The following is a 25,062-nucleotide window of genomic DNA, read 5'->3' on the forward strand; positions in this document are numbered from 1 at the left end:
TATTTTGGACGAGATACTTTTAAGACATATGATTAATTGATTAGTTTAGTATATATTGCATGTTTGGCAAATATTGTTATACAACTCAGATCGGCGTGAAAACCAACAATATGTACTTATATATATTGATAAATTATTTAGTTTACAATTAATAATCTTATGAGACCTCTTGGGGTATTATACAATCACTTAATTGCATCTTCAAGTGTAATCTGAATACCTTGTAACTGTGCTAACAATTAGCACGTATATATTATATTCATACACTGTACACTTAGTAAATATCAAGAGAATGATTTAGCTAGTGGTTTGATCTTGCCTTTTATGTCTAAATAGTCGACACAACAGTCAACTTTTGAATTTCTTCCACGCATATACTTAGCACTTTAATAAATAATAAAATATCAATCGCAAAATTTTCTGAATAACTCTAACTATAGTAATATTTTATTATAATAATATTTTATATTTTTTCCTACAATTATGACTACTGGATGCTGGATGTAAAAAATACTAGGCTTACTACATTTGAACCGATCCTATCCATGCTTTCACGATAACACTTGGAAAAAATCACACTTGGTAAATTGGATAATATTGAGCAATTACTTTGGTTTTAGGTAAATAAAACGTTTTTTGATTTATTAATCGACACCATAAATCACGCGGTCAACTAATTCAGACGCTTTAGGCCTCTAATTAATTTTATCAGAAAAACCACATCAGTAATTTTTCGCTCGTTTAGTGAGTTAAACGCATATTGTGTAAGAGGAGAGTCATATGTAGATGGTTGTTTACGTTTTAAGTCCCGAAAGACATCATTTAAAAACTACTATATTCATTTTATTCTGTCAGAATGTGATTAATCGCCTGAATTTAATACTATGCTATAATATTTTTGAATACTGCGAATAATACAAGAATTAATAAACCAAAATCTTTGATTATCTCCTTATATCTACAGGCTAAGCCTAATAATTTATGTAGTTTAGATGTAATGTACATTTAGAAATACATTTCTACGACAACTTAAATTCAATTATCTTAAAAGAAAGTCTTTTAAAATCTAAATGATATAAAATTCAAATTAACAAACTGAAATAAAACAAAATTTAAACCATATAAATATTGCTGATAAAAAAAAATACAAAGTTTCGAGTTTCAAGTCTTATTAAATGTGTCATCTTTTGATATATTCTAAGAATATAAATTAACTTTTCAATATAATATATATTTATTGTCTTACGGTAGATCTCTTGGAAAACTGCCAGACGCAATCCCAATGTTTGTTTTTATAGGCTATTTGAGTTTATCAAAAGACATTCGATGGTCTAGCCATATATCATTATTTATAACGGCAGTTTGTCATTATTCCACATTCCCTTATATGTCTATTAAAAGTTTGCGTATATCTAATATTGTTACTTTATTTTCAGATATTCTCGTCACAGCTAGCTGATGGACATATCGATTTTCAAATACCCCTTATCCGAGTAAAAGCGAAGTAGCAAAATGTCCAACAATTCGCAAACTTTATTGGATATTTTTCAAGAGATCTTGGCGGCATCTGGCAATTCCTCGGATACCAAGATCATCAATGAGACGAGAATTTTATCAGCTTTAAAGGAGCAGGCGTCAAAAGGGAAACCCGAGAATTTTGGCTCAGTTTTAATTAAAGTAGTGAGCGATGTACAGAGCAAATTGAATCTATCCATTAAGCCGGACGGCTACTGTGGTTATTGTGAGGGAGATTTCCGAGACGTCATCCACGCCTACAACGGCATTCATGGATATGTTAGTCTTATGGTGAGTATCTTTTAGCAATAATATGCAAAACAATATAAAATGTATAAAACACTTTATTCCTTCAACTCTTGCGCAAAGATCTCGCAAAGTCCTATATTGAAACATCAAATCAAATCAAATCAAAATACTCTTTATTGTACACCAGTAAAAAAAACACATATACACGGTTAGATGAAAGATGTACAAGAGGCGGCCTAATCGCTAACACAGCGATCTCTTCCAGGCAACCTTAAGGCAGAGGAAAACATATATTGAAAACGGTAGGGGTATACAGAGCAGATATAAACATAATAAATAAATACAGTGTAATGTTAATATATTAGAAAAAATAAATAAATAAAATAAAACATCCTAAAGTCATTCGTCGATGATCTCACAGGAATACTATGTGTATGATTGTGTGTGTGATCATTGAGTCCAAGACGAAGAATTTCGTCAAGTTAATTTGGGAATTCAATAGACCTATTGTGTCTCCATCATGGGATCAATTTCATTTTCCGATACTATTTCAATGGTAAATTTACAAGTATTACACACAACGGATGTTAATGAATACGAAATACATTAAATCTATTTATATATACAAATGCAAAGAGATAACTTCGTACATATTTTTTAAGCATATTGCGCCCACGCAGTGTTATGAAGTTGTATAAACTTTACAAATACATTATCATACACTAAATGATATAAAACATTTATGATTAAAGTTCATACTGTCAGTATCCAGCTGAGCTCCATTTTTTTGTCTTTTCGTATTTTAAAATAGCTTGAAAAAAGCATCGACACTTTGAAGCAGATATTTCCAAACTATTGTCAAAGTCTAAATTCGCATAAGTGTCAACAGATGTGTGAATTATACTGTTATTATATCATACTTATTTTATATATTTTATTCTGATTATTAACATTTAACGGGCACTTCATATTGTCCAAAACAAATTAAATAGGTAATTGACTTATTATAAGCTGTTTTTTCTGATTCACAAAACATACCCAAAACACAAGAGAAAGAGTTAATGCGCTTAAAGCGCTGAGTGCTAACAGAAATGAAATAATAATTTTGTAGAGGACACATTCACTTTGATAAAAACTAGAATCAATTTTTCGTCCCTCCGAGATTTGGTTCTTTTCATGTTTGTGTTGAGTATTTTTTTACGATTTTCTTTTTTCTACAACCGGATTGTAATAACGGACTTTGTTTGCTGTAACTCTCGATTTACTCGGATTTTATTTATGGACTTGACGAACAACTCTATATCAATTACCTTTGTATGATAGAAATAGAAACAGGATTTTTCTTTTTACTTCACATTAAACATAAAGAATATAAACTGGATTGCTGTTATGAAATTGACCGCAAATAAAGTAAATTTAAAACCCTTATCAGCAGCGAACGTCATTGTCATTAATAAATCATAAAATACAATTTATTTTTTTTCAATAAATTATTACTTAGAAATATCCGTCGTTTATTTAATCTACATATTATTATATTACTCTTCAGGTATCTACCTGTTGACTTCCAGGCAGGTACTTGTTGACTTCCAGGCAGGATATATTAATTTAAATAATTGTATTAACTAACATGACTGTATTTTTTTAAATGTTGAAAAAGAGCAACTACTGAGTTTCATGCCGGTTCTTCTCGGTAGAATCTACTTTCCGAACCGGTGGTAGCTTCACTTAATTGTTAAATGGCGATTCAAAAGTGCTTGTAAAACTCTCTTGAATAAAGTTTATTTTGATTTTGATTTTTGACTAGTTATCGTCCACGGCTTCTCTCGCACTTTAGGAGATCATCTGTTTTGCTAAAAAATAGCCATTTCCTTCCTTGGAGTTTAAATGTGCTTCATAACAAATTTCATCAAATTCGGTTCATTGATTTGGTAGTGAAAGAGCGACAAACAAACTTACTTACACATTTACAATAATAGTATACATCAAGGACCGAATATATGTTATTGATGACTGTTCTTAGGCGAACCGGGTATTCATGCCGAATTACGTCATTCAGTACATTCATTTAATTTACAAGTTATAATAATTAGTTATAAAATCTAAAACAAAAGACGATACATATTCAATACATTAATTATCAGAGACTATAACGATCAATGCTTAGAAACAGAATAATACCTTGATTAAGTAATTTACGTAAGTTTAAATGGTTGAACTAGAGTAATGTGTTTTCATTCTGTAATAAATCGAGGTCTATCGCCTTCTATTTTGTAACTTGATCTAACGTTCATTGATATATTAATTTAATGAATTCAATTAGTACTTTAATAGCTTCGACAACCTAATAAATGCATTAAATAGAAATTTACATTACTTACTTACATTAGTATCTTACTGTGGTGGATTTTTTCTATATCTGTATGCAAATAAAGCTAGGATTTATTTACAACAATATAATATACTTCTATTACTTAAGCTGGAAGAAATGAGAATATAACAAAAATGCCTAAAACAACTTTACATTCACTACCTTGTTTATTTTAGGGAGGTTTAGAAGCTTAAGTGAAATGGTTATATTGAACGTTGATCCATATTCTTGAAATGTACTCTATTGCATAAGTATAAGAACGAAAATCCTTTGAAAAAGCTTTGATACGATTTGTTGTAGATTTTTTTCTAAGCCTTGCAACGCGTTAGGATAAGTCGTGAAAATATGGGAAGGTATATTCTTGGAAAGTAATGAAATAGAATAGTAGTATCAGATAACATTGGAACATAAGTTTACATTTCAAATTTCCATTGTTCAAAGTTACCTGACTAAATAAAATGCTAATGAACTTTATTAAGAGCTCATAACGCATAAGTACATAATCAAAATATTAAACTGAAACAATGGGATGGTCTCATAAGTCGCAGAACCGATAACAATTGGAGCAGAGACTACGCTTTGGAAAATGAAAATTGTTAGCTGACATCGAGCTCATTGGTATTGAAAAGACTTTTGTTCAACAGTGAATAAGAATAAGATGGTGATGAACAAGATAAAATGAAATGAAATGCAATTATACAATTAGAATATCCTTTTTTTTCTTGTTCTCTAACCAGTAACATTTTACGCTTTCTGAAATAATCCTTTTTTAAATTTTAATTATTTAGTAAATTGCAATCAAGAATGCTTTTTATTTTTCTGTATTCCTCCGACTGCAGCTCCTCAAACCATAACCGTATTTTATGTGGAGCTACCGTCCTAAAACCACTGGGATAAAAATCATCTTACTCTATTAATATATAAGAATGACATAGCTCGAGAGCGTGTTAATCACATGTGACAAAATTTCATAAGAGGAAATGGATATCTTTTTGATGGATTTCTAACGAACTAAGAAATATTGAATCTGTTTTTATTTTACAAGACTACTCTAGTTATAATTTTAGAGCTAGAGACTCCCATCGGGATATTTTTAACAAAGTAGGGATATTCATTGCTTCGTTACAATATATCTGCAACGATGTTATGTTTATTCATGGTAACATCAACTTTGATAGAATCAGTGATAATCATTATATGTACATTTGATGTAAGTATAAGATTATAACGCTAAGTTTCCCACTCGCAAATTCAATAAATCCTTCTTGAGGCAATGTATTCCCTTCTATTATAAAATTCCGCAGATATTTTTAACTATGATGATAAATTCATATAACTTTTAAAAAATACTTTAATAAATAAAGCATATTATTCTTTCAGATTCTTCTGGATAGAATCCTCTTTCCGAACCGGTCGTAGCTTTAGTGGTAGCTTTCGTAAAATGACGATTCAAAAAGTCGTGAAGGCCTCATGATTTTAGAAATAAGGCAATGAAATTATTCCAATGAAATGTTATCCTAGGAACATTCACAAGTTCAACCGATTAGGCCAGTGTAGCAATCGATATATTATTGTCTGTTTGAACGACACAGGCGGAACCATTATTTAAATCTGAGTATCTGTAACATATTTAATTATTTGTTGCGTATCAATATCCGGAAATCATCTCGAGTCAAGCACCGGTCCGGCCTTAAATCAGCGTTTCCTCCCCGTAAGTGCCGACCCCTTGTCATTGCTTTTAACTTGTTACTAGGTTACGCATTGTGGCACGTTTTGTCAATAACGTCGTCCTCATGACGTCATCAGCAGCTTCTTAAAATTGATGTATCGTAAAATTTCTATATTAATAATTTCGTATAGGTCTTCGATACTCGATTGAAACCTATTCCCATTTATAGATCGTTATTAATAATGTATTTGGCTGACAAAGTAAATCCGCAAAATTCGTTTTCAATCGAGATATTTCGATATTAAATCCTAAGTCAATGACATGACAGTTCATCGGGCGGCCATGTTTGACATTTACGGGTGCGTTCAGAAAGCTGTGTAAATAATGATTATTGTTAGTTTTCATCGCCTGAATAGAAAATAGATAGATGTTTGGTAAACGTTGATAAAAAACATTGTATGAAAAGTAAACGATAAAAGGTGTTAATTAAGCATTATTTCTCTCATATATTTTTCATCTAGAATGAAAAAAAAATACTACATTAAAGCTTATGTAATAGGAAAAATTGTAAGGTAAGACAAACCTTTTATTGTTTCACATGAAAACGCCCATCGACGAAAAATTTAACGCTCCACATAAAACGTCTACAAAATCGGAACGTGTATTCAAAAGATAAGTTAAAAGATCAAAGAAATTTTACTAAAGGTACTAGAAATATAAGAAAGACTTGAAAGAAGTGTTTGTGAAGAGGCTTTGATTTCATCGAACAATAAAGATATCCTTTTTATCTCTAATAAGAAATATATAATACATTATTAGAAGAAGTATTTCAATTCGAGTAATAAATTAAAAAATTGTCTATTTGATTGTGATTGATAAATTTTGATTAAATATCTTATGGAAAATGTATATAATACATTAATATTATAATACATTTTGTTGCACACCAAGACAAGACAATTATAGTAGACAAATTAAAATAATATGATGATACAAAAGGTACTCTTATATCTAGCTGAATAATAAATATGTTGTCTTGGTTTATTTATTTATAGATAGACTGTCAAAGTTGACGCGAGCAGATACTCAAGTACATATGTGTGAATGTGTGTGTTGGTTCGTTTATTTTATTTCTTTGAAAAGAGACACTATCTCTAGAAATATAAATTATCATAGATATATGTATTATGGGTTATCGAAAGGCTGCGACTGTATATTTCGCTGGTCGTCATCTCTTGGTCTCAATGTGTATAGTACAGGTGATTTGAAAATGAAACTGTAAAATGAATACATTCAATACATTATTAGAAGTATAGAAAATATGTGTTTTGAGCTAAATACAAATTTTTGGATGTATATTATGTGAAGATTGTAATAAACTGTTCACATAACAGTAATTTATGTCACTATAGTAATTTACCAATCGATTCATTTATTACTTATCTGCTAATTGTATATTAATTATATTAATCCTTTTACCGCCCATCTCCGAATCCCATTTTCTCCTCCAATCCTCATTTAAAATCCACCGCCTTATGTTTTTCTCGTGCCAGGCAGTACCAGCTGCCGCACCACGCCACAAGGAAGTGACGTCCCACATACAGTGTCGATAACCGAATCAGTAATTATTCTAATAAATGTTATTTCAATTTAAAAAACGTATTTAAAAATCAAAGCCATACTAAATATTATTATTTCAATTAAAATTATATAAGTATATGTAAAAACGCTTTTCCAGTAGGTGTCGACGAAGTTTGTAATTAAACCAATATTTAGTTTGAAAATACAATATATTTTTAAATATCACTTTATACTGTAAATTGACTTAACAACACTGTAAGAGTCGACGTAGTTTTTAGTTAAAATACAATATTCAGTTGACAATTACTATATTTCTTCGAAATATAACTTTAAACTGACTTTTCCAAAACCCGCTTCCCGCGTCCGCCGTCCGCATTTCCAAGATGGCCGTTTCAAATGCCGCGCGCCACCAAGCGGCCATCAGTGTGACCAGTTTATAAAAACATTTTAGTGGTAAAACTTTGCCCGCAATTATTAAAGAAAACCTTATATATATTTAAAAAATCATGACAAGACATGTCCAAGTGTCATAATCACCGTTGCTAGTTTAATTTAGGCTACGCGAGGCTAAGCACTTATATCTCAATTCATACTTAACCGCTCTAGAATATCAATTGTCAGACGCTATAACAACTCTAAATCACTTACAAAGAATTAATAAATTCCATACTAATATCATAGAGGTCAAAGTTTGTATGTATGGATGTTTGCTAACTTCTACGTAAAATTTACCGAATGGATGTTAAAATTTACAATAATATAGCTTTATAAATATATTGTTGTGAGTAATACTTGACAATCAACCCTCTAAATTGCAAGCGAAGCTGTGGATGAAAACCAGTCTTTAATAATAAGACTACTTCACTGACGCTGCGCATATATAATATGTTATACTTTCTATTGTATGAAGTTTTAAGTCTGCGTACATTTGGCAGTGTTATCAAACCCATGCCAAACAAATCCGCTGGTGCCGCGCGATCTCTCCGATCGTGTCTGATAACCGTACCATCAGATTATCTCTGAATGCAACTGTGTTTACTCACACGCTGGTTCCGTGTAAAATTCGGCGGTAGATATATTATTGGTGTTATATATTCTGTCGTATCCTATTATTAGATTTATGTTTTAATTTCTCGGGTACAATTTGCATATCTGTGAAGCGTAACTAACTAGAGGATTTATTTACTGAGTCATTGAATAAACAGCGATTGTTAATGAAAATATTGATAGTATGTTTCAGCCTACATATTAAATGTCATAACTTAAAAACCACAAAGAATGTGTTAATGCAATATCCATTGATTTATTCTTATTATGATCAAAAAGAGTATTTTTATCATTGCAATTGCATCACAATAAGTAATAAACTTACATATGTTGTTATAATTGTTTTAGTTATCAATTGTAATGAATACCATAAATATTTATGTGCCAGGAACAATTAATATTATTGTTTATGATTTTGGTAGTTATCATAAAAATTAATGGAATTGCAATGTAAATAAAATAGATGTGTAAAACTATAAATTTTAGCTAAATTATTAAACACATAAACTAATTATAAAAGCGTGAACGAGTAGATTTTTTAGATTAAATCATGTAAAATAATTTGATCCTTTCTGATTTCATTTTTGATGACATATTTGTTGCTCAATAATTATTATTTTATTTAAAAAAATATCTAAAATTAAATAAAAAGCGCTGAAAGAACGTTAATAAAGCGTCAGAAACATCTGTAAGTGCTTCAGAGACAAAGGACATGATGTTCTCCTATGTTATCGTGCCTCCTCTTTGTATACTTTCTAGATTCTTCGTTGATGTATGTTATCATAATAAATATATAATTATTTTCATCCAATATTATTATAGTTTGACGACCTCCGTGGTCGAGTAGTGTGTACACCGGTTTTCATGAGTACGCCACTCCGAGGTTCCGGGTTCGATTCCCGGCCGAGTCGATGAAGAAAATTCATTAGTTTTCTATGTTGTCTTGGGTCCGGGTGTTTGTGGTACCTTCGTTACTTCTGATTTTCCATAACACAAGTTCTTTACTTACATTGGGATCAGAGTAATGTATGTGATGTTGTCCAATATTTATTTATGGTTGTAGATTCTTTTAGAGTCAATCACACCAATAATTAATATTTAGGGTCACCTCAAACGACAATTTTTTTTGCAGATTATCACAATCAGCTGACATACTGACTCTCTGAATGAGATTCAATAAAGAACGAATTGATTCAAGAAGAAGTTTTAAGTGTATAATTGATTAAAGTTGTATAAATTGTCGATAATTCAAATTGTTGGAGATATCGTACACATACCGAGTGAGAGCTTCATAGGCTTGCGCCGAGTAAACCAATAGAGATAAATGTATTACGATATGAAACGGTTAATATAGATCCTTTTACCCTCACGAAGCCGGGACGGATAGCTAGTGTGTTCACAAATAACCTTGTTGACCATATGAAAGGTTTTATTGCTTTTCATCTATTTTCTTCCTCTACAACGTGTGACTTATGTAATTATATTATGTCTTATTATTTTCGTGTGCTTGTATTTTGTTAGGTGTGTACTATATGACATTGAACTTTGTTAAGTTGCGATATAAAATTATTGATAAACGTAGTTAAATTAAGCGTAGTGAGCTGTTTCTATCTAATATACAGTTGTTAATATTAATCATATAATAATAAATATTATTGCAATGATTCTGATGCCTTATATAATAAATCTTGGTAATTAGTTGTCGTTCCTGATCCAACTAGACAACAATGTAAAGGTTTTGCTTTGTATCCTCCTTATCATATTTCGTATTAGGATCACGAAGATTCACGTTCATCTTAAGGTCTAAACGATTTTAATTTATAAAGAATTGCTGCACATTACAATTTAATGAAAAGTTGAAAGGATTGGGTTAATGATTAATTATTATACTTATACCTTTATGCCTTGAGCAATGTTTTCATATTTATAATAAAAATTTTGAAATACTTTTAGCATTAAAAAGTCACAAATTTCATCGACATGCGAAGAAAACTATGATTAATGAAGCGTACTCGGTAAACGATGTTTATAATAATAAAAGTGTAGTATTTGTCGATTTCGAGATATTATTATAAAATTTAAACAGCGTCAGTTTTCATATATAAAATATATTAAATGGCCTTTAAATAATAGCTACTATTGAGTTAATAAAAATTGTCAAATTACATTTATTTTTAAATAACAATCATTCTGTTCAATTAACGAAAAGAAAAATCTTTTCGTCACAAAAACACCAACACGGCGCCGCTGCGAGCATAAGCCATTTATTTTATAACGCATTCATTAACTTAAAAGAGTAAGGGATATTAATATAAAATATATTTAAAAAAAGGTCCTACGGGAATTCTAAACGCTGCAACAATAAGCCTATTTGGAATTGAAATCAAAAGGTACCTTATATTCATCATAAAAAAACTTATCCATTACTCTAAGTAATTACCCTTATTTCGAAAATAAATATTTGTATCGTCTAATTTCAGTGGCATTGAAAAGCAGAAATTCATCATCTAATGATTGGTATGAATGGAAATATCGTTTGATAGATGGATGCTTAAAGGGATGCGTGTCATCACGATGAATGATGCTATCTGTTTGATTGCTATTTAAACAATGTTTAATGATCGAGTCAAAACCAATTTATAATACACAGAAATTGGTAATTTGTCTCTTCTAAATATAAAAGGTATTATTATAGCAATAAGGCCGATTTCCGTTTGCGTGTATAACCGTTCAATTATTTGTTTGTTCGATTAGATTTCTACGTATAGTTGTCGTTGGCATTTGAAAGTTTCCGCCTTAATAGCGTCAAGGAATGAATGATGCGCGACTCTTGATGATGGGAAAATTATTGCTTTTTACATTCATTCATGCAGATTTAACAAGAAATTAATAATAATGGACTAGTGAGAGACACTCATGCTAAACTGTCTTAGTATGCATGAGACGAGTAACAGTTTTTTTAGATTAATTAAATAAATCTTGAAGTAAACGATCGATTAAATTAAATAAGGAAAAATTATTATTCGGATTTACCTCTCGTTTTATGCTCGTAAGTCTCGTTTTATTATGATATGAGTGGGCACTACTATAGCCCAAGGGGTCCAGGGAAGGGGACAGGATCGATCGTGCGACTTTTTTCATCGCTAGACGGCCCGTAAACCATTGCGCCATTAACCCTTAAGTGTTTAACGCTTTAGTAGTTTTTTTTCTATTAAATCTTACAAAAACATGATTTTTTATTAATAACTAGCAGACCCGGCCACGCGTTGCTGTGGCTGAGTGATTAAGGAAGGATTTAAAAGACAAAATTTAACACAAATTAACATAGCATTTTTAATTTCATTTTATTTATAAATACTCTGATAACCTTTAATTAAAATAAATCACAGTTTATCACATTAAAGTTTACTGAAGCGCCGGTCGATGTACAATATTTTTGGTCAACCTGTCTTTTGTTAGCACAAATAAACTTGATGGTCTTCCTACACGTGAACAGGCCACGTATAATTTGCCCATGGGAGAAACATGGATTCTCTAAATCTAAGCCGCAAATAGACATTGTTTGGCCTTGTGACATATTTATAGTCATCGCGAAAGCTAAACGAATAGGACATTGCAGTCTTTTAAATGGTATTGGAGAATCTGACGGTATCATTGGAATGCGTGGTAACAGAACGATTTCTCCTTTAAACTTTCCTGTCAAAATAGTTGCTTCGAGAACATTTCCGGTAATTTTTTTTATTACCAAACGTGTACCGTTGCATAGTTTAGGGGGGTTCAAATTACGCAGAAGAATAATCGGTGATCCAATTTTGATTCGAAGATTGTGTGGAGGCATTCCTGTTGTGTCTAAAGAATTTAAAAATTCAATTGGAAAATTCACTGCTTCATTTTCATCAACAGTAGTGTCGATTGACTTGAACGACATCAAATCACCTGGTAATAGTTGTTGTATCTGGTAGTCAATTAGGTCTACATCAACATTTTTCGCTGCCATAATAGCACGATTACTAAGCCAATTATGATTTAGATAGTTATTTATTATATCTGGGAATACACTTTCGATCAGTTCATTTTTAGTTTGAACAACAGTACAGAAATGTTCTGGTAATTTTATGCATTGGGTATCTTGATAAAATTGTACTTCACCGTTTCCAATATCTAATAATTGCTGAGAAAATACTCGTGCTGGATCATTTTGGAGTTGTACTCGCATGTTTTTTGTCAATCTTAGAGTTTTGACGTTTCTCCATAAAAATGATTGTTTTAGACATGCATTGTCAACTGGATCACCGACCATAATAATCGCAACTTCATCTACAGTTGGCGCATTGAACCTGCCAGCGTGTCCTCCCGATGGAACTTTGTCAGCTTTAATGACGATTTGATAATTGTCACCTTTTAATTGTGGTGATACTCTTTTAAACAATTGAATCAGATGATTACGGTTCTCCAAAAAAATTTCTAACGATACCACAATTGATCTCTCTTCTGCTTGTTCAATAAAATTATACTGGCATCGCGTTGTCACACGTTCTTCACAACTGCCCATAAAATAGATTTGGAGAAATTTTGGATCTTCATTTGGCATTGGCATCAATGACCCTATTTTATGGTACACTTGTCCTTGTATTTTAAATGTTGTTTCAAAATTACGACCATCAGTTGAGAGATCGCAAATTTTTGAAGCTCCAAATGATGTCATTTGAAAGCAAGAATTAAATCTTACGCAAAAATAATTTTGAATCATTTGAAGTGCTAGAAAGAAGAGATTTCAAAGGTTCAGGCGGAGTAGGGAGTGGTAATAATACAACTTTCCCTGAGGCACAACACATGCCAGGTGATTCATTTCTAAATTTTAACGCCTGACAATGTTTGCATATTTTGTTCATCGCACCGATAGTAACATTGGGATCAGCTGAGTAATTAATATCTGGTGCATAATGAAACCCAAGACGAACAAATGATTCACGTGTTAATGCACGACTGGTTCGCTGCCTTTCTCGGTCTCGTTCTCTAATTGGATCTATGTGTTGTCCACGTGCAGCTCTTGTTCTCGATAAATATTCTTGGAGACGATTATCACGCTGTTCTCTTGATTCATGCGCACGAATATTAGCTATGCGAATTCTTTGAGCTTCATTTCTTTCTGCTCTTTGTTCGACTGATTCGTGAGCTCTTTCAAGACGCCGTTGTCGAGCTTTTTTGCTACGGGCATTGTTGAGGTTAGATTTTTTTGGTGGCATTTTACTGAAAATTTTATGTGAATAAATTCCTTGTACTATTATTTTGTTGTTCTTATATTTCACTGCATTATGTAACTGTAAATTAGTAGCTATATAGATATCCAAAATAATATACAACAAATGAAAATAAAATGAAAAATGATCCAGAAAAAGCAATGTCACAGAGAGTATCGATCAAAAAATGGCCAGCACCACGTGTAGTGGAAAATGAAATCTAAAATTCAACGGTAGCGCCATCTATGATAAGTTAATGATAAACGGTCTGACAGATTTCTGTAAAAAATCCTATGTGAGGCGCCATCTGTTCGAAATTTTCGTAACTTACAATTAATAACAACAATCAACTTTGATAATCAGTTTATTGTTATTTATAAATCATTGAGGCCATTAATCGAAATGAAAACTATCCTATCTCTTAAGTTGGACCAAATTACACATAAATGCCAAATTTCATCAATATCGGTTGAGTTGGTGAAGAGTTCACTGGGAACATACATTGTGACACTGGATTTTTATATATTAAGATTATTATTGTTAAACTTAAAACGTTGTGGGCCGATAATAATTGGGACCAATTTCAAGGTACCTATTCAATATTTTTATATAGGCTGTACTAAAAATATGTTTCGAAAATAATATAACATTAAGGAATCGGATGTAACTAATAAATAATATTTCTAGGAAACGTATTTTAAATGATATTTTGTTTTTAATTTAATTTGAATTAATGGACTTATTATATTTCGGACTAATAATAAAAGCGGTGTATAAAACAAGTAATAAATATGAATAATGTGATACGTCATTTGTTAAAAAAAGATACAATTATTTTTCAATTTTCAAATAAAACGGGGCATTAATGAACAGTTAATTACTATTACTTCTTTGTTTGATTAAGTGTATATTGAATTTGTTTCTCGTTTTTCTTTCATTGGCAACATTATTTATCAGTGAAATGAAAACACCATGGGCGTATTTATTAATCGTCAATCGTTAATTAAAATGCTAAAAAAATTGGCATAGTATATTTTGATTATGGGTAAACTTTCAAAACACATTACATACGATCTAAAGGCAACGACTGTGAAATGATGGAGTTGACGCGCAGGTCGCTTTCACGGCTGTACGATTTTTCAATAAAATTATATTATTAAACCTCATTCGCTGGATGATTTATTGATGTTGTGAGACACTATATTAGTTAGATATACTTCAATTGATAGATCACTTGTGTTATTATCTGTAATTAAACTTTTCCATAGACAATATACTCGTTGAAATCTCCTTATTAATTATATTCGTAATTAGTATTTCATTAAGTGTCTTTGAAGGTCTCATTACCCCAATGTTTAGTTTGGAAGGCCTTAGATTTTGAATGTAAGGTTCTAAGCCCTAGAAGTTTCTATATATTTTTTTTCTGTCGAAAATATTTCGTAGCACAAAATAGTTTGTAAGTTATTAGTAAACCTCCATGCTCAGGAAGCACGTAAATCCATTAATAAATCATTCCTGTGCCTGAGCTCCTTCCAGTCGTGCTGGATTTAACATGCCATGTTTTCGCTACAATATGCGCACCTGTGTTTGCGCAATTTCCAATTTTGCGATACAATATGTTTTTTGCTAGCCACTTGAAAATGGTCACCGTCAAATCAGTCTGGATAATATCATATAGAATGATATAGACTTCAAACAAATCCATTACATGAGAATAAAACGTGTGAGTCAGATCGAATATGTTAAATTAAATATTTAAAATAATATTCCAGGTATTTATTATGACCATAAAAATTTTATATTTTATGAGATTATCATATAACACAATTAAGTATAATTATTTGATGCTATGAGTTTGTAATATATTCGTTCATATTAAATTTATTATTGGTATTAATTCGTAGCACAAAAATTTAATAAAAACTTTTCGAAATTTTAAAGTTCAAATAAATGAAGAGTTATTTTTGTGTCATATCATTGTCTTCATGTTTTACTAGCGACTTGCTTCGGCTTCGTACGAGTCCAATTTAACAATACACATAGATAATATATTTATAACGTTAATTTATTTGTTGGTCATATAATATCATAAATTAAATTTAATAATTTAAATTTAATAATTCAATTTTAAGTAGCTGCTAAGGTCAATTTTTTAACACAGCAAAAGTTTTTTTTGCACATGTTCGAAATAATATGTATTATCTTTTAAGATTTTATTCAAATGCTAAAGTGTAAAAAATATATCGTTCATATGAAAAGCCTATTGAAGCTAACATATTTACTTAGATAAGCATTACTAAAGAATTGGACGATTTTTAGTACATGAAAGTATTATGAGTTTATCTTATAAGATATATGTATATGCTACCGACTATTCTGTAGGTTCCCTTAAGCTACGATTTTTATTTTTTATAACATTGTTTTGTTATATTTTCTAAGGTTTAGTCAGCGGTATAAATACAACATGAAAACTTTATTTTTGCATAAAATACCGTCAGCCATTTCCTTCCTCGTATATGCTCGTGCAGCTCTTACTTCTAGTGTCGAAAGCGGATAGACAGACGGAAACAGAAAGTGACTTTAATAATATTTATAAATATTTTAGCAATGTACTACTCCTTCAGCTCAAGTTCATTTAAAACGAACAAACGTTAAATTGTTTTTACTCGGTCGGATAAATAATAAATAAACGTGAGACAACATCACATACATTACTCTGATCTCAATGTTAGTTGCTAAAGCTTGTGTTATGGAAAATCAGAAGTAACGACGGTACCATAAACAACCAGACCCTAGAAAAAATAGAAAACTAATGACAATTTACATCGGCTCGGCCGGAAATCTAACCCTCAGACCTCAGGACCTCAGAGTGGCATATCCATGAAAACCGGTGTACACTCCACTCGACCCCGGAGGTCGTTGTACATTGGGCAAATCCGCCATGTTAGGTATTCTCATCATTTGTTATAGCGTCAAACAGCAATATTTAGTATTGTTGTGTTGCGGTTTGAAGAGTATGTCAATGCAAATACAGACACAAGAAACATAAAATAGTAGTTCCGAAAATTGGTTACACATTGACGAAGGTTAATAATTCTTACAATACTGCTGTCAATGGAAGTTGTTAAACGCCAGTCTTCCTACATTAAATAATAAATATTTTTCCTTTATATTAAATAATCTCTGTTATTCCAAAATATAGGTCAATATCCTAGAGGTACTCATGGTTAAATACACCTTGGCTGGTAAGTGCAATTTTCTGAAATTACTAATGAATAATCGGTTTGCTAGTAATCACTATCAACGTTGAATTGTAATGTGATTAAGTTTCTTTTATAAATAATCTTCTCTAAGGTGGTCAATGAAAACGATACGAGGAAATCTGCAAGTGTCATATATAATCTGCCACATGTGTGACCCATGTTCAAAGAGCGTGCTGTTATTGAATCCAAATCTTCTTCTAAAATGGAAGCCATGTGTTACTTTAAAAGATCAGAGATGGCCCAGTGGAAAAGAGCAGAGATGGCCCAGTGGTTAGAACGCGTGCATCTTAACCGATGGTTGCGGGTTCAAACCCATTATATTTATGTGTTTAATTTGTATTTATGATTCATCTCGTGCTCAGCGGTGAAGGAAAACATCGTGAGGAAACCTGCATGTGACAAATTTCATAGAAATTCTGCCACATGTGTATACATGTTGGTGGAATACACGTGTGGTAGAGTTTCTATGAAATTTGTCACATGCAGGTTTCCTCACGATGTTTTCCTTCACCGCTGAGTACGAGATGAATTATGAAGGCAAATTAAGCACATGAATCAGCGGTGCTTCCCTGAGTTTGAACCCGCAATCATCGGCTAAGATGCACACGTTCAAACCACTGGGCCATCTCGACTCTCACTTCTTTTATTACAACTTATTTTAATAACAATCAATTTCGATGAAAATCTGCCACGCGTTCGATCAGTCTTGTCACATTTTATTTAGCTTCATAGTATACAGTACAGAAAAAAAGTAAAATCCATGTCTATTTGTCTCGTTATTTGTCAAAATGGCGGTTAATGGATCGATCAGGTCTCGTTGATTGAGACTTGCAATGAAAGAACAATTTTTACACAATAATTTGAATGTATAAAATCATCATAAATTATGTATTTCACGCGAAACTTTGATCCACTTTGCACGTTCTCCACCGTCCAATGTCTTAAGTCAAAGTGAGCCCTTCAAGGACTCCCTTAGGACGTTAGTATCGCTCCCGTGACACGCAATCGTATTACGTAGGCTCCTGTTTATTCGCAAGTCTTTCAGTACTCGCCCAGAAAATGACGTCAGTGATTGGATGGTGACGCTGTCAAAACCAGGAGCGATAACATCAATGAAAATATTATAAAATAATCAAATAACCAATGGATACGATTGTACTTGTACTTAATTATATATTGACTTACGTTTCACTTTTTCTCTTGTTAGTACTGTGATGGAAATTTTCAATTCAATTCAGTTAATGAACAAATCGAACAAATTGAAATCCAAAATTCTCAAAATATCGAGTTTTAAAACTATAAATATAATAAATAAAAAAAAATTACCAAAAAGAAAAAGCGACTTCAAACAAAACACAGTTTCAAACAAATTAATATGCACAAAGAAGTAAAAAAAAAAATTACGAATTCAAAATATTTCTTACAGTTTTCCTAAGTAAAACTACTTAAAAGTCGATTTACGATAACACAATGTAGTTACAACTATTGTTATACTTGGAACCGATACCATTCAAAAAAAATATCAAAATCGGTTCACCCAGTGAAAAGTTATGATGTAACAATTTTAAAAGAAAAACAAATACAGACGAATTGATAACCTCCTCCTTTTTGAAGTCGGTTTTTTAACCGACTCTTCGTCTTGTACATAGAAGACTTTTTGTGAAGAAGTTACATATCCTACTTGTGAATAAAAAATGGTCGAACGCGGGAGGTGACGAAACTATACTATTAATGGGAGCATACTAGCTTATAATGATTTATTAACATAAGAATAACCAACGTTAAATGCCTAAATATATACAAATATGAACTAAAACTAGTTACTGTACAAATCTTGACCGCGTGGTTAAAAATTGGTCGAACGCGGGAGGTGACGAAACTATACTATTAATGGAAGCATACTAGCTTATAATGATTTATTAACATAAGAAATAACAACATTAAATGCTTAAATATTTACAAATATGAACTAAAACTAGTTACTGTATAAATCTAGACTGCGTGGAAAGGTGGTACATTCTAGTAATAATTATAAGTATTGATTTTTTTTTTATTACAGTAAACATACTAACTATCACTTAAAACTAATATGTATTGTATTCAATGTATCAAAGGATTGCTCTTGTTTTTTTTTTTTAAAGTTTATGATATGATTTACAATTATATTATTTTTATAGGAAACCAAGTTTTATAACGTTCAAAGAATATGATTAAAAGTCAAGATTGGTTTAAGGTGACTGACAGTTCGAGGAGGCAAACAATGAAATTGGATACGATAAGTACCTTCTAACTTTCATTCACAACTGTTTTCGAAGCGAGATTTACGTATAAAATAAGTTTCAGTAAGAATAGAAGTATTACAGAAATGTTTTTTCTTTTTATATAATTTATAAATTACCGATGACACCACTACACATCACATTATATATTACTTTAAGTAACTATTAACGAGATAAAGATAAGTTTAATGACAATGATTCATAAATATATATGTTCCTGTAATTGTATGTATATTTTGAATATGAATTATTATAAACCGTGATGATAAAGTGACCCGCCCCGGCTTCGCGGAGGTGCTGATACTATAAAGACTTTTTCTTGTTTCTTTACTATATACATATATATATATATATATATATATATATATATATATATATATATATATATATATATATATATTAGAACCAGAAGTAGGAAGTAGGTTAACCTCTAAAAACAATTATCTTTATAATAATTTATAATAACAATCAATCTACCACAAAAGAAAAACATTTAGTCTACAACACAAATAACCATCAATAATCACATTACACCGTAATAATTATAATTGCAATTCTCAATGTGTCAACTACAAATCTCCCGCTTTTTTTTTTTTAAATAGGGAAGTTGTATGACTTGACGCTGATGTTGCTTGTTTATTCCAACACGGCCTCTCCTGACGGTGCGCCGTCCTCGGGCACCCACGCTGGCTCTAGATTGCTGATGAGTGATGAGATTCGCAGAAGGTCCGACTATAAGCGTCATCTACGCTCTTATCATCATGACACGCATTTGTCGAAAATAATTTATTAAAAATAAACGAAATAGCAAAATATTTGCCTAATCTTTGTAACCTTTCTATTCATCACACTTATGCGGCCCTCATTCACTCAGCCATTTTCTATTTCGTCAATCACGCTCATTAAAGATGTGGTACAAACATAAAACTTATTGGATAGAGACGCATATCCTGGGCAGAGGCAGTATTACGCGATGCCCATTTAACTTTACCTGTGGGCAGAGGCAGTATTACGCGATGCCCAAATCCCAATTAACTTTACCTATGGGCAGAGGCAGTATTACGCGATACCCAATTAACTTTACCTATGGGCAGAGGCAGTATTACGCGATGCCCATTTAACTTTACCTGTGGGCAGAGGCAGTATTACGCGATGCCCAATTAACTTTACCTTTGGGCAGAGGCAGTATTACGTGATGCCCAATTAACTTTACCTATGGGCAGAGGCAGTATTACGCGATGCCCATTTAACTTTACCTGTGGGCAGAGGCAGTATTACGCGATGCCCAATTAACTTTACCTTTGGGCAGAGGCAGTATTACGCGATGCCTAATTAATTTTACCTGTGGGCAGAGGCAGTATTACGCGATGCCCAATTAACTTTACCTGTGGGCAGAGGCAGTATTACGCGATACCCACGGTACAGATCCATCGAGCAGAGGTAGTTTACGCAGTACTCATATTATGACATGATGAGATAACGTTTGGCATACTTTCAATCAGGTGGCTTACTAGAGACCCTCGCTTTATATTACTGCTTCACCTGTCAGACTTTCATGGTCCGCCATCGTTTGCATTACACATAGACTCATAGCTGAAAATAAAAACGATTTAACTCACCCTCGAATGATACGCAAATTTCAGGGCACCATTCACCCTTCCATGCATTGAGCTACCGCTTGAGTGGTCTTGCCACTTGCGCTATTTTAATTCATAGCGACCATCTGGAGAAACTTTCGTCGCCTGCTCGGCTCCCGCATATCTTACGCCAACCTTCCAAGAAGTGGAAGTGTTGTCTCGTCTCGAATCAAACTTATTATCACGTTACTTATTGCGGGTAATCGAGAACAAGGCGTCAGCAAATGTATAAGCTGATGAACGTATTTCGCTATAATTCTGACATGTGTTGGCCACGATACGCGGAGGCGTTTGCATGACAATCGTTGTGTTTTCCTCAATCGCATTTAGCCTAGCTATGTTTTCACTTATCGCCTTTTTCACCAAACTATCACGATCACTACCGCGGGAGCGATGATAACAAGAACGAAAACGATGTCGTATTAGACATAGCAAAATAGATTGATGGTTATTTGTTACTATTGTAAGTGGGCACAGGCGTATCCCACTTCTGATTTTAGAACCAGAAGTAGGAAGTAGGTTAACCTCTAAAAACAATCATCTTTAATTTATAATAACAATCAATCTACCACAAAAGAAAATCATTTAGTCTACAACACAAATAACCATCAATAATCACATTACACCGTAATAATTATAATTGCAATTCTCAATGTGTCAACTACAAATCTCCCGCCTTTTTTTTTTTAAAATAGGGAAGTTGTATGACTTGACGCTGATGTTGCTTGTTTATTCCAACAATATATATTTACTATATTATATACAAAGTCAAAGTGAAAAACCTTTATTAAAAATTGAAGTGTTTACACTTTTTTATTGATAGTCGAAAATCTACCACCGGTTCGGAATATAATATCTCAGACCTGAGAAGAACCGGCGAAAGAAACTCAGCGGGATATTTATATATATTTTTATAATAACAATTTACAATGTACAATAATAAAAACGCTTCTTTTGAATCACTCTATCGATATATATAATCATCAGCGTAATTTTAGAAATCTAAGCATACATAGGGACAGACAGCGGTAAGCGATTTTGTTTTCAACCGACTTCAAAAAGGAGGAGGTTATCAATTCGTCTGTATTTTTTTTTTTATGTTTGTTACCTCATAACTTTTTACTGGGTGGACCGATTCTGATAAGTTTTCTTTTGTTTGAAAGGTAGTGCTTCCCGTGGGGTCCCATTTTTCTTTTATTTTTTTCCGATGATGGTCTCCGTATGAAAACGACATAAGTCTTAAATTTGCCTTATGTATATGCGCGACAAATAGGTGAATAACTGAAAATCACGTTAACCAATTGTGATAATTCTACACCGGCTCCAAATATAACAATAACTATAACTACGTTATATAATCGTAAATCGACTTTTAAGTAGTCTAATATTTTTCATTTCATTTTACCTAGGAGGACTCTAAAAATATGTTAAATATGCAATTATTTTTATTACTTTTCAGTGCGTTTTTATTTGTTTTAAAATAGTGTTTTGTTTGAAGTCGGTTTTTCATTTTGTTAAAATTTTATTTATATACTATCTAATGATATATTTATTTGACTATGAATTATTATACATGAATAAGCAAGTTATATTATTTATGTAAAGTCGGAGGCGTTACTAAGTGCTTTACATAGTACAAGTAGCGAATTAACCTCAAAATCCTTTTATTACTTCCTACTGTGTCATTGTGTGAGAAAGATTTTGATTGTGACTTCCTTAAAAAATTAGAAAATGTTTGTGTTTAACTTTACATGAATTAGAAATAAAATATTTACATGGTCAAATATGTGTTAGAGCAAATATATCCATAAATTATTTAACCATTCTTACATATATAACGACACACATTTAATATTTGCATTTGTCTTTAATTCTAAGATTTATCAAAAATAAATCATTTTTAAAGAGATAGAGAGAGAGAGACACACATAGAGTGACAGAGACATAGATAGTTTTCTATATTCAACTTTTGAATCTTTTCGTTGCATAAACTTTCCGGCTTGCGATTACCGGCAGTAGTTGTTTTAACGGAGCGATTGAAAATTTCCTCTTTATACTGATCAAAGGCATACAATAATTTTCACTAGCTTTTTATTAACTTCACTAGCTGAAACTTTGCAAACACTTTTGTTTTGGATATGATGCAACCTTTTACAGATTACAGGCCATATTATAAATGGCATACTTGTTGATAGGGTGTTGCTTTGTGCAAACCCGTTTCGGTAGGTACCAACCATTCATCACACTACCTCTAAACAGCAGGACTCATTATTTTTGTATTCCGGTTTGAAAAGGTAAGCTAGTGTAATTACATGTACATGGGACATAACATCTTAGTTCCCAAGATTGTTGGCGCATGGGTGATGTAGTATTAGAATGGCTAATATTTCTTGCAGTGTCATTGTCTGTGAGCAATGATGATCACCTACCTTGTAGGTAACCTATTTGCTCATCCTACCTATATCTGAAAAATAAAGAATTACATAAGATTTAAATGGATTTTTCTTTTATTGGTAAAGTGCAGCCTATAAATATACCGCAAAATTTTATTTCTTTTTTAGAAGAAGGTTTAAATCTTCAGCCCTTCATTGCTTCAATACACATGTATTAAAGTTACATAAGACACGTGGAGGCTTCTCTAACATACTTGCCTTCAACGTCGAACACGAGTTGAATAATTACAAACACAAATTAGCACATGGAAAGTTTAAATTGATAACTTATTCTTAATAACAATATATCTGGTATTGTATAAAATCAAAGCATACTTCATTCAAGTAGACTTTTACAAGCAATTTTGAGTCGTAATTTTACAAAATTATATTCAAAGTAAAACTAAGTTTATCTCTATGTAACTTTTCTCTACTATTTATTTACATTATTAAGTAGATGTAAGATTACATTTTTTGTAATGGATGAACTCAAAAAACAAAAAATATTTTATCAAGCTAATTATTTAATACTAATATGAGCTAAAATGTATTATAAAATAATCTATGAAAATAGTAATAATGTAACATGTTTCGTGTCCAAAATGTATGTCAATATTTGGTGTACGCTGCTACTATTAAAAAACATATATAATCCAATCAAATATGTCCAACTATTATGATTGCGCAAGAATAACCGAATTATTATTATTAATCCTCATTCTGTCACAACAATTGCCTTTGCCATTTAATAAAGATTTAAAAAAATAACAAATATAATGAACCCATAACGTCCAATGAGAAAAAGTCGAGTGAGCAACACAGTAGTCGCATATAGTGTGTAATATTTGACATCTGACTTCTGACCTTGCTAATAAGGAACATCATTATATTCTCTCGGAAAACAGCTTGCTGTTCGTAATATAGAACTAACAATAACTGAAACGAATGTATAATAAAAAAATTACAAAATTAGTGTATACAGGTTTAACACTGGATGGGCAGGAAATGTTTTTTTTTTATTGTTTTGACGTTTTTTTAAGATCAACATTAAATAAATATTTGAAACGAATGTAATGGATCTCCATTACATTATCATTGCAACAGTAGGTATGTATCTAGTTACCTCGATTTACATAACCTAACAAGAGTAAGAAATTGCCGAATTGAGGCTTTTTTTATCGTAAAGCATCAGTTATCACAGTTATATCCATTTGAGACAGACTTATAGGTATTTATAAAGTCATAACCGTTTTAAAATAAATATACCAACTTAATATTTTCTTGGTAAGCGCATTTCTCATTTTTTTAATTTAGAATTTTCCCGTGCTAAGCCGGGTTGGATCTCTAGTTTATAGTGAAGCTTTATCAACAGGAATAACGTGGGAGCAATCTTAAATTATTCCTATAATAAAAAATGAGCTCTGATTTATATTCAGGCCTACATGTTTCTATTTTTGTGAAACAGTCCTGAATATTTTTAATTACGTCTTTAAAAATATATTGTCTACTTTTTCTGAATCAGATCAAAGTACTTTGTTGAGGGATTTTCTAAGGTGGTGTAGAACTCAGTAGTATCTTAACAATTCATTAAGTATCCAATGTGATACTAATGATTGTAATTACTCAATGGGAGCCCTAATCTATATCAGAAGGAATTTTAAAGCATATCAATTGCCCTTTACCAGTACAAAGTAGTTTAGAGGCTAATTAATATGCTTTGAAAGTCTGCAAATCAAAAGTAAATAAATACAGTATTAGTAACAATATACGTTGAGAAAA

At 31.7% G+C, this 25,062-nt stretch overlaps 1 protein-coding gene across 1 annotated transcript in view; it reads left to right on the forward strand.

Moving 5' to 3' along the window:
* The first annotated feature begins 1,447 nt into the window (after positions 1–1,447).
* LOC124537566 (G-protein coupled receptor dmsr-1-like) overlaps positions 1,448–25,062 on the forward strand; it is a 32,274-nt gene continuing 8,659 nt past the window's right edge. The window contains exon 1 of the mRNA XM_047114440.1: positions 1,448–1,806. Coding sequence (XP_046970396.1) covers positions 1,513–1,806 — 294 coding nt within the window. The 5' untranslated portion in view covers positions 1,448–1,512. The remainder of the gene's footprint in view (positions 1,807–25,062) is intronic.

The sequence above is a fragment of the Vanessa cardui genome, chromosome 18 (assembly GCF_905220365.1).
Source record: "Vanessa cardui chromosome 18, ilVanCard2.1, whole genome shotgun sequence".
Taxonomy (NCBI): Eukaryota; Metazoa; Arthropoda; class Insecta; order Lepidoptera; family Nymphalidae; genus Vanessa; species Vanessa cardui.